At 57.0% G+C, this 11,217-nt stretch overlaps 2 protein-coding genes across 2 annotated transcripts in view; both read right to left on the bottom strand.

Annotated features, from left to right (window-relative positions):
• LOC144218610 (striated muscle preferentially expressed protein kinase-like) overlaps positions 1 to 11,209 on the bottom strand; it is a 42,761-nt gene extending 31,552 nt beyond the window's left edge. The window contains 3 exon segments of the mRNA XM_077748549.1: positions 7,752 to 7,934; positions 8,245 to 8,388; positions 10,241 to 11,209. The gene's annotated coding sequence lies outside the window, so the exon portion shown is untranslated.
• LOC144218632 (striated muscle preferentially expressed protein kinase-like) overlaps positions 5,911 to 11,217 on the bottom strand; it is an 18,499-nt gene continuing 13,192 nt past the window's right edge. The window contains exons 6-9 of the mRNA XM_077748571.1: positions 10,241 to 11,184; positions 8,245 to 8,388; positions 7,752 to 7,934; positions 5,911 to 6,008 (exon numbers count right to left, since the gene is read on the bottom strand). Coding sequence (XP_077604697.1) covers positions 5,911 to 6,008; positions 7,752 to 7,934; positions 8,245 to 8,388; positions 10,241 to 11,184 — 1,369 coding nt within the window. The remainder of the gene's footprint in view (positions 6,009 to 7,751; positions 7,935 to 8,244; positions 8,389 to 10,240; positions 11,185 to 11,217) is intronic.

Below are 11,217 nucleotides of genomic sequence, written 5' to 3'. Positions count from 1 at the left end.
CTGAGACCACAAGCAGCCCAGCCGGGGCCTGGGGTGGAGGGGGAGGAGAGGGGAGGGGCAGAGCGCAGCCGGGCTGGATTTAGCCACCCTGCTCATTCCCAAGCAGCAGGATCTGCCTTTCCTCTCTCTACAGTTTCTAGACCTTGATAAGAGCAAAGCCCCCTCTGTGGTACCTTGACTCAAAGTGTGGGGCCCTCAGTCCCCAGGGAAAGATGAGGGTGCTACTTCACTGCAGCACCCAAGATGCTTGCCCTGACCCATTCACTTCAACATATCCACCAGATGAGGTACCGATGGCAGGTGGCCCCTGTGACGCCCCTTGTTCCCCACGTGGGAATGTGCTGACAAGCCTCAAATTCTGGAGCCAGGCCATCCCCTGTTTTCTCTGGTGCTGAGAATCAGGGAACTGTCAGGACCTTCAGTCTCTTCCCAGAAACACCCCCCTACACCTGAGGGGGCCAGAATCCCACCTCTGCCTCCCCGCTTCTGCCATGGCAGGCTTGGCCCCGCACCACCCACCCCTCCTCCTTCAACTGGCAACTGCCCCTCACCCCACCAGCTCTACCAGGACCCACAGTCATGGGGCAGGGGCTGCTTCCCCCGCTAATGCCCCACAACTAGTGTCCTTCTGAAGTTGGGTGGGGGAAGGGGCTTGGAGATCAGCAGCATAACGGGGGAGCTGCTGAGGAGAGGTCACATGTCCTTGTCCCTCCTCCTAACAGCACCCCCCCCCCCAGCCCAGGGCCACATTCCCAAGCTATGACCTGTGTTTCCCAGCACTGCCAGAGAAGAAGGAGGAGGGGAATGGCAGAGGAGGGGGACCCACCATTCAGGTTGGCTATCTTGAGGTCGGGGGGGGAGGCAAGTCAGAATCGTATTTGGCAAACATCTGCTCGGAGCTTGGCCACCAGCTGACACGGAGACCACAAGCTGATACTGAGCCCTGAAAATGGGAGCCCCCTTCCCTCTGTGGAGCCTGGTGACCTCCAGGGTCACCTCGAGGTTGGATGGCACGGCGGCGGGCGCTCACAGGCCCGGAACAGAGAGCAGAGATTAAAGCAGATTGGCAAGGTTTGCAGGGAGCCTTGGAGACCCCTGGTGGCATTATGGGGAACTGCACCGTGGGGCATCCAATGACCAGGTGAATCTGGGTCCTCCGGCTGCTCAGACATTGAGCAAGGATCTGTCTCCAGCTCCCAGAACCTCTGGGGTTCCACATCAGGCTCTGGTGCCACCCCACTTCTTAATGACCCCACCACGCAGACCATCTTTGTAGCCAGTCCCTGTATCTCAGCCCTGCTCCACCCACTAGCCTGGCTCTCACTGTGGGAAACATTCTTATATCAGCCAGGAAGCGGGGAGCAGGTGCCCCCCTAAACCTAACATGGATGTTAGTGCCCACCATGTGAGTGCTGCCCCTAACACCCCACCACCCCAAAACATGCTGACTCTGTGCACGTGTGTGGCCTTTCAACACTGTTCTCAGGTCAGACTCGCTTGATGAAAATACCACGGTGAGGGAGCCCTCAAGGCGGGAGGGCTCTCCCTCCCCAGACCTTTGCATCCAGCTTGAGATGGCCCAAGGATAAATATAGTCACAGTCACCTACATGAAAGGCCTTCTACACCAGGGCTTTGTAGCCACCCACATCAGGACCACCTGGGAGCCTGTTTAATCTATAAATTCCTTACTCTGAACTGAAGAATTAGATGTCCTAAAATGGGGGTCAGGAAAACACATTTTAAAAAGGCATGCCAGGTGATTCTTATGCACATGAAAGTTTAGGGACCCCTGTGTGATCCTCATGGGAGGAGAAAAACCCTGAGATGTGAGCTCCCCCTTATTCGGCCACTGAACTTCAGAGCAGGGACCTGAACAGCCCAAGTGCTTCCCACCGCACCACCTGGCCTCCCACCTTGAGAAAGCTTCCTGACTCTACAGCAGTGGTTCTCAAAGTTCATGGTGCACCAGGATGGAGCTCAAACCACAGACTGCTAAGCCCCACCCTCAGGGTTTCTCTTCAAAAAGAACTTTTTTTTAATGCTTATTTATTTTTTGAGAGAGACAGAGACAGGGTGTGAGCAGGGGAGAGGCAGAGAGAGGGAGACACAGAATCTGAAGCAGGCTCCAGGCTCTGAGCTGCCAGTGTAGAGCCCGACACGGAGCTCGAACCCACAAACCGTGAGATCATGACCTGAGCCGAAGTTGGACGTTCAACCGACTGAGCCACCCAGGCGCCCCCTTTTTTTTTTTTTAAGTTTATTTATTTTGAGAGAGAGAGAGTGCGTGCACATGCATATGTGCGTGCCAGCCAGGGAGGGGCAGAGAGAGGAGAGAAAGAATCCCAAACAGGCTCTTTGCTGTCAGCATAGAGCCCGATGCGGGGCTCAAACTCACGAACCGTGAGATGGTGGCCTGAGCTGAAATCAAGTCTGACGCCTAATTGACTGAGCCACCCAGGCACCCCATCCCCAGGGTTTCTGATGGAGGTGGTACATTCATACGCAACTCTACCATACTCCCAGGGTGATGTGGATGCTGCTGGTCTGGGGGCCACACTTTGAAGACCGCTGCTCCATGGTTTCCTCCGCCATCCCAACCTCCACTCTTAGGCAGATCTTCGTTAGTACCCTTTGCAGGTGCATGTCCCACCCAGCCTCCGCATGTCACCCAGGTAGTTTCAGGGACTGGGGAAGTCACATGGATCTCGATCTCCCCACACACAACCCCTGTGGCCCACATAGCCCCCGACTAGCCAGGAGGGCCACTGGGTATGGCTACCAGGGCTGAGAAGTAGCCAAAGCATGGTCATGATTTTGGGAGCCTTCCGCCGGACAGGGGTGACAATCCAGACACATACGTGACCAGTACAGAAACAGGAACAAGGTGTCAAGAGAAAGGCAGAGAAGGGCCATGGGAGCACAGAGAGCAGATTACTTAGGACTCAGGGAAGATGGGGTAACTGCGGGAAGGGGTATTATTGGAATTAGGAATTTGGTTGACGGGCGCCTGGGTGGCTCAGTCGGTGAGGCATCCGACTTTGGCTCAGATCATGATCTCACAGTTCATGAGTTCTGCATTGGACTCCGCTGTCAGCACAGAGCCTGCTTCAGATTCTCTGTCCCTCTCTCTCTGTGCCTTCCCTACTTGCTTTCTCAGAAACAAATTTTTTTTTAAAGTTTGATTGAAGCAGGATAAAGGGGGAAAGTCTTTCCTGAGGAGGAAACCGTGTGAACAAATACTTTAGAGGAAAAAAGAACATGCAGACCACCGCAGTTCAACCTGCTGGCTACAGGCCTGGGTAAAACTGAAAGAAGCGAGACCTAAGAAAGTTCCAGAAGGTGCCTCTCACTGCCTCAGCTGCCTCCAGACACCTTTGAGTTGTCCTCGGGGGCCAATGGCAGAGGCCAGCTTCAGGGGCATGGCCTTCACTCTTTGGGCAAAGGGGAGCTCCCTTGCGGTTTCGAGGGAGGGGGTGACACACAGGACTTAACGAGCACACAAATGTGGCCCGACCATCATTCCCAGCCTGTTCTCCACAGGCACGGTCTCAGCGGGCTCCTCCGGAGGGGATTCCTTTAAATGTCTGCTGCGGTCACACCACCATGGAAGACAGCGAGGCTGAGGGAAGAGGAGGCTGCAGGCCGGCCTGCGGCTGGGAAGGCACGGATGCTGTTGTGGGTATCGCCCCTTCCAAAGCAGAACAGGGCTGAGGTTTCTGCTTTGGTTTGCAAGGGACAAAGAGCAGAGAGAACTGGGGCACCAGGGTGGCTCAGTTGGCTAAGCCTTTGACTTCAGCTCAGGTCACAATCTTGTAGTGTGTGAGTTTGAGCCCCGTGTCAGGCTCTGTGCCGACAACTCTGAGCCTGACGCCTGCTTTGGATTCGGTGTCTCCCTCTCTCTCTGATCCTTCCCCGCTCATGCTCTCTCTCTCTCTCTCAAAAATAAATAAACATTAAAAATTTAAAAAAAAAAAAAAAAGAAGAGCAGAGAGAATTTTACACAGTTGGCGTGACCTTGCCATAGAAACAAATTCCCTACATGTTACTACTAGGGGCTGCTCTGTGTTATACAAACGGTAGGCACTTGAGGTAGATTGGGTCCCCACTCTTCTCACAGGCTGAGTGCGAGAGCCCCCTGTCTGAGGGAGCAGCCTTGGGGAGACACCCATCGTGGCTACCCTGCTTCTGGTAGACAGGGATGAGGAGGAAGTGCTGAGTCTGCTCAAGGGACCACATTGATCTTTCAGATGCTATCCAAACCCCCTTCAAAGACGGACAATGGGGTCACATGCATTCCAACTTCCCCTCCATCGAGCCACCACCTTCACAGGAGACAAGGCAGGAGCAGACACCATGCCTTTCCTTTCGTACTCATGACCCGCTATAACCAAAGTCTTTTCTGTTGTGACAGTGTCAGTCATATGGTGGGACCAGAAAGAGCTCTGAAAAACCATATCCTCTGGCCCAACTGTCCTTGCCTACATCCTCATCCCCACAGGTCCTCAGAAATCTTACCAAGTAAGTAGCCCAGGAGGTATAAGGACCCTCACCTTACAGATGAGAAAACTGTGGCCAGCCAAGGGAATGCGAAGAGGCCAAGTTCTCAGTTGGAAAATTCTAGAACCTTGGGGTCAAATACACAAGACCTAGGCTTGAGGGAGGGCTGAAGGAAGCAGAATGGAGCCCCCATGTCCCCTTTTGTCCTGACCAGCACCCAAAGGGCCTCTTGTCAGAGCCTGAGGTGCTGGACCACAGTCACAGCAGAGATGGGGAGTTGAGAGAGGAAGGAGAGAACCCCCCCATCTGACCCACCCACAGAGGGCATCAACAGTCTCTGCCCCCACCCCAGCCGGTGTGAGCTCATGAGCACGATTCGACCTTCATCTTGAACCTGTTCAGAGTACAGGGAAGGGGATGGTAAGGAGTATAGGCTTGGGAGACCCAGTGACAGGGCTTCAAATCATGATCAGCCCCCGACAGGCCCTCTCCTCCTAGAGCTGAGCACCCCAAGGCAGTAGGCACCTGAGACTACTTACGTGCATATTCATGTAAATGAAAAGAAAAATCAATTTCTTGGTTGCACTAGACGCATTTCAAGGGCTCAACAGCCACATGTGGCTAGTGGCTACCATACTGGACAGTGCACCTATAAAACACTTCCATCGTCACAGAAAGTTCTATTGATCAGCATTTCTCTAGAGCGACTTGCTGAAGCTTCCCAAGTCTCAGCTTCCTCGTGTGTAATGTGGGCATAATAATAGAACCTACCTCACAGGGCAAGAGTAAAGGCGATACGCCAGTCTGCACGGGCCCTAGTATGTATGAAGCACTCACTAGATGCTAACTCTTCTTGTTCTTCTCATCTGCCATCCACTAGGCTTATTTCCATCACCCCAAGTCACCTGGAGCTTACAACATTCCTAGGTAGATTGTAGGTGCTCAGTAAAGGCGGCCGGCCTGGTGCTAGCTCTACATCACTTCATTCTCCTTGTTTCTGTCTTCCCGTCTGTCTAATGGGAATATCGCCCCCTATCACAGCCCTCCCCAAGGGGTATACGGGTGCAACATAGCTCAAACAAGAGAGGAGATGTGAAAAGACACCAGGAATGGAGCTCTGCGGGCTCTCCAGAACAAGCCCTTATGGGGTGGGCATGCCAAGAGGGCACTGCACAGCCAGTCCTGAGTGCCAGGGTCCTAGGGTGGGTGGTTAAGGAACAAGACAGGGAGACGGTTCCAGAAGGTCTCTTCCTACCAGACACTACACAATCCCTCCCTCAGGCGGCTCCAACTGCCCTGCAGGCAGCCAAACTGCCTGACACTCTCCCTCAGTCCCACCCCCTCACTGCGCACAGTCCAGGCCTGGGGCCCTCCGCCCTGGCCAAACGTCTGTGCCACCCCAGAGTTCCAGTCATTCTGTTGCTCTCCGGGTCCACTGGCCCTCGTCCAACAGCTCTGGACCAAACAGTGCCTTGTAGGGGAAGAAAGTCTGCTTCTGCCAAGGGAGTCCTGGGGCCCAGTCGACATGACTTACAGGGGCTGCTCTCTGGGGGCAGAGCCTGGTGCCACTGACTAAGGAGGTGAAGCTTTTCTGACTCCCCAACAGTGGGGGCTGGGCACAGAGATGCCACCATGGGCCGAGGACCCAGAGGGGCTGGGGCTGAGCGCCTGTCAAGGGCAGGGGAGGAGTCTCCAAGGCACAGACGGTCTGGAGGATGGGCAGAAAAAGAAAAGGCAGATTTCTGGAGGCTTGTGGAAACCTGAGCGCCAGTGCATAAAAGCACCCCTTAATAACGCTAACAGCTAATGTCTGTCTACAGATTTACAGTTCAAAAGCTCGTTCACACATTTACTTTTGTCCGTGAAGATGGTATAATTACCTCTGGTTTACAAACGAGGAAACTGAAGCACAGGGAGGTTCAGTATGACCTGCACAGAGCTCCCCATCAAGTGCTGACAGCTGCCTTGCCCCAAGCCTCCTTCCCAACCTTAAAAGGCTTCCAAATGGCCACAAGCCAGTAGCGGGGCACCCCCCTCCCACACCCCCTTACCAGATCTCAGCCCAAGCCAGGTATTGACCAGAGTTCTGGAGCCAGCCCCAGGCCCCCTGAGGAGAGTTGGGAGCTGAGTCAGAAGCCAGAGCCCAGAGGTGATAGAAGGATGGAAACGTGCCACGGAGGGCCGGGCATGATTCAGCGTGGCGGGAGGGGCGAGGAGGAAGCTTAAACGTGGCCTCCTGGGAGGGGTGCCTGTGCTAAGGAAGATGAAGACCCGCTGTTGTGCAAAGCCAGACGGGTGCAAACAAAAGGATGTAACGCAAGGCTGGGGCTCAGGGCAGATCCCACCAAAACCACTTTTATGGTGACAGTGCGGGAGCCTTGGGACCACAGCACGACAGGCTCTCTAAACCTGTCTCCTGTCGAGCTGAGAGAAAGAAAGGGACAGAACAGCGTGTGCTGTTCCCCCTCCGGGCATGCCCAGACCCACCTGCTACCGCTGTGAATCCGCCTCTCAGTCCAGCACCCCATAACACTGACTGACTGGTCTGCTCCATGTTCGAGGTCCGGGGTCCCGCCACCCTGCACCGTCCTCCACCCTAGGTCCTCTCATCTAGCTCGATGACCCAATGGTAACATCTTTGAGGATGGAGTCTGCGTCTTTCCCTTCTGCCCACCCCCACCTACCCCACCCCCACTGCCCAGGATCAGCACACTGTGGGGCCCATCAACCTGAATGAGCAGAACCGACCACACACACTGACATCAATCTGGCCCTGTCCCGGACCTGAAAGAACCCGCGCTTACACCCAGAGGAAGTGGTCCAACTCCCAGTNCAAGGCGGGGGGGAGGGGGGAGGGGGGTTGCTGTTCTAGAGAGGAAATGACCTTAGAAGGCTCCTGATGGCTTTTAAGCCCTCTGAGCTGGGAGGTCCTTCTTCTCTGAGATGCAAGGATAAGTTGCTTTCCCCACAGGACCATTTTCAGGGAAATGCCATGGAGGCTGGCATTTAGAGGGTACGTAAAGACAAATTTCAGTGACTTCACGGATTGGCCGGCCTGGTGCGTGCCTTTGGGAATTTGGCCTCCGCTCCAAGGCTGGGCCATTTCGAATGCTTCCACAGAGCAGCTGACATCTGAGAACAGACTGTGCACGCTGGTGCAGGGCCTGAGCTCTGGGCTGAGAGTGGGAAGGGTCACGGCTCATCCCCACCCACCCCTACCACCCCGGGCCCGGGGCCCCACAGGCTCCCTACCAGGTCTCACGGCCAGCGCGGCGCCACAGCTGGCCTGCCCCAGCTCGTTGGTGGCAGTGGCTGTGTAACTCCCGGCATCGGCCGCCCGGGCCTCGCGCAGCAGCAGGGTATGTCGCTCTCCTTCCGCCCGGATGAGAAGGCGGCCATCGCTGCGCAGCGCAGACCCATCCTTCTGCCAGGCCACTGTGAGCGAGGAGCGGAGTGGCTGGAAGCCATGGCCCACAGCAGTCCACCAGAGCAAATCTCCCCTCACCCCACACGGAGCCCAAACCCTAGGGAATCCCGAGGACTGCCCCCTCACTCACAGAAGCCCAGGCCTGCCCTCTCTTCTCCCAGGGGGTTCTGGGAAAACTTCCCTAACACACACACACAGGAGTCCAGCCAGCCTCCGGAAGCAGATGTCCCTCCCCACCCTTTCCCTCCCTCGGAGGACTGCCGGGGGACGTCCCCCTCCCTGTCTCAACCTCAGCCTGGCCCCAGCCCTGGAGCTCACCTTGGGGTGGGGGGTTGGCAGTGATGATACACTTGAGCAGTACGTCTGCCCCCGGAGCCACGACCACGTTCTGCAGAGGGATCTCAAACACAGGGGCCTCCAGGGGTTCTTCTCCAGCGGACACATATGAGTCATCCGAAGACTCTGCCGGAGACATGGGTGATGGGGTAAGGGGCCTTGGTCCCTGTGGGGATGACCCAGGGGGAGAGGGCATAACGGCAGTCTTGTATCTTAGAAAGCCAAAGCCAGACAAAAAAAGGCTTCCAGAAGGTGGGGTTTGGGGAACAAGGGCTCTCTCTCCTGAATGTCCTGAAACAGGGAGCAAAAGACAGAAGGGAGGTTCTCAAACAGCCAGGTCTCTATGTTAGCTTGACTTCTCAGCTTCAGCCACAGTCAAGGTGGTTTCTGGAAGAAGACTGGGGGGGGGAGGCGGCGGGGGGGAGACGCACCTTGCATCTCTTTCCACAAATCAGTCATCAAGGATGGCCCTGTTTCAGGAAGTGCTTTGAGCACACAAAATGTTACCCGTTTCCAAGTGAACAGAGTACAAGCTAACAGCAACCCAAGCTTTAAGCGGTAATACCGCTGTCACAGGACAACATGTGGTAAATCGTCAAATTAGTGAGGCCGCCGGATTCAAAAGAAGGAGCAGCATGTGGGTCCAGGAGCCGTGTGAGAGTCCTCATGAATCAGCTTTGATTCCGACCATCCACCAAGCAGTAATACCGTACCTACAGTGCACTGAGCTCCGTACGAGTTCCAGGGATACAGCAAGAAATCAGAAGCGCTCCCTGCTTCCAGGAAGCTTGAACACACAACGATATCCTCCAACCCCACTGCAGTGAATCCCTCTACAAGAATGGTCCAACTGTGACATTCTTTAAGCTAGACAAAGTACAGTGTAGGTAGCCAAAAGAGTAGTGAGAATCCCAATTATGCTGTTTTCCAGCTCCGTAACCTTGGGCAAATGATATAACCTCTCTGTGCCTCACTTCTGTTATCTGTAAGACGGAGCTGATAAGGAACGCTCAACATCTGGCACAGCTGACATACAAATAAAAAAATAAAAACAACATCCCTAAGCACCCAGCTAATACAACACCTGTACTGTGGTATGCGATAATGTGGCCAATAGAACGATGGACAGGTACCTGACTGTCATTTAAAACTTTGTGACGGTAATACTTAAATTAAAAATACGTTAATTCTGATGACGAAAAATACAGCATGGTAAGTGAAACGAAAGCAACTGTGACTGAGTGTCCTGGGAGCAGGGAACAGAGGCATCTGGCCTGAGGAAGCCGCCCGGTGTGGGGGAGTGAGTCAAGGACGGCTTCCTTGGCCTCCGTCCAGGAGTGGACCCCCAGGTGATGTTCAGGGTGAGCAGAATTAGGAACAGGGGCATTCTGGATGTTGGCCACCGTCCAAAGGACAGCTACACGGGCTGGCTCGGGCCACAGTCAGCACAGCCACACAAGGACTCAAGGACGGGAGAGAGGGGACCTGGTGAAAGGCTGGGTCAGAGCTCAGTGGCCACAGGTGGGCCAGGGGACGGTGCTGGCATGAAAGGGCACAGCTGAGGGGGGTGGCTGGCCCAAAGCTCGCCTCTACCAGGGGCCTGACACGTTATTTATTGAGATGGCTTTCCATCTCTTCCCCCACAGAGGAGTGAGGCTTGGAGGGGCTCCTGAGAGTCCCAGCAATTCCTTGACCCAGTTGGCCACCGGACCCAGGGCCCCTGTGGCAGGCATCTGGGCACCGTTCTTTCTCTCATCTCGGCTCCGCCCAGCCTCCACCAAGACACACTCGCACTCCGCCTCACCAGCGGACAGGTTCAAGCACAAGGACCTCCACAGACCTTCACTCAAACTCGAACCTGGGTCTGTGCTTTCCCTGTGAAGCCCACCCTTTCAACTGCCCAGCAGCGTCGCTCTCCCCAAACGCCCTCCCACCCAGGTTTCAGTGAGCACCTTCTCAGCCCTCCCCGAGGCCTTACCGAGCTCAGGTGAGGTGGGCCGGACCCGGCGACCTCTGCCCTGGCTGCGGGCCCCTCTGCGGTCCCAGGGCCCCCAAGGACCGTCCTCCTCCGGCCCTCTGCGCAGCCTCTTCTCGGCCTCAGGCCCCGCCCTGTTCTTCTCCAAGGTCTGGGGCACTGCAGCGCCCTCCTGGCCCGGCGTGGCCCAGGGCAGGAAGCGCACGGCCTGCGCTGGGGGCTCCCGCTTCCGCCCCGGGGGCGCTCTCGTCCTGGCCTCAGGGGGATCGGTGGAGGCAGGGGGCGGCACGGGGCTTCGGCACTCCTGGACGGCTCTGCTCCGGGTCAGCGGGAACTGGTCCCGGCGCCTGACTTCCTGCTGCGGGCCTTCCCCCGGCTCTGTCCTGCCCGCCGGACCGCGGCTCCTGGGCCTCCCCTGCTCGTCCCCGGGCTTCCCCGTGACGCTCGGAGGGGGCGGCTGGGCGGCGGCGGGACTCTCGGCCCGAGGGGTTTTGGGGGTGGAGGGCCGGGAGAAGAGCGGGGGCTCGCCAGGCTCTCGAGGGGACGGGGCGCGCTGCAGCGTGGCGCGCAGGGACTCGTGCGAGCGCACCAGCTCCTCCCGCGACGTGGAGCGGCGGATGCGGCCCAGCTCTTGGGCAAAGCGTAGCTCAAGGTCAGAGGCCGGGCTGCGCTGCCGCGTGCGCTCGTCCAGCGAGGCCGCCTTCTGCTGGAACAGGCGGCGGCGCTCTGCCACGCTGCCCCCCGGCGCCCGGAGCTCCTCCTGCGAGGTTCCGGGCGTGCCCCAGGGCGCTCCGCCGTCGGACTTGGGCTGCTCCAGCGAGCGGGCCTTGCGCAGGGGCACCCATGGCCGCAGGGGCGCCGGCGGCGAGTCGCTGCGCTCCAGGCTGCGCCGTCGCTCCTCGAAGAACTGCAGCTTGTCCAGGATTCGGGAGCCGGCACGTACCAGCCTGGGCGAGCGGCCCAGTGCCGACAGGCGGCCC

Source organism: Crocuta crocuta, unplaced genomic scaffold, assembly GCF_008692635.1.
Source record: "Crocuta crocuta isolate KB4526 unplaced genomic scaffold, BGI_CrCroc_1.0 scaffold229, whole genome shotgun sequence".
Lineage (NCBI taxonomy): Eukaryota > Metazoa > Chordata > Mammalia > Carnivora > Hyaenidae > Crocuta > Crocuta crocuta.
The sequence above is the reverse complement of the archived record's forward strand: the minus strand, read 5'-3'. Positions and strand labels throughout refer to the sequence as shown.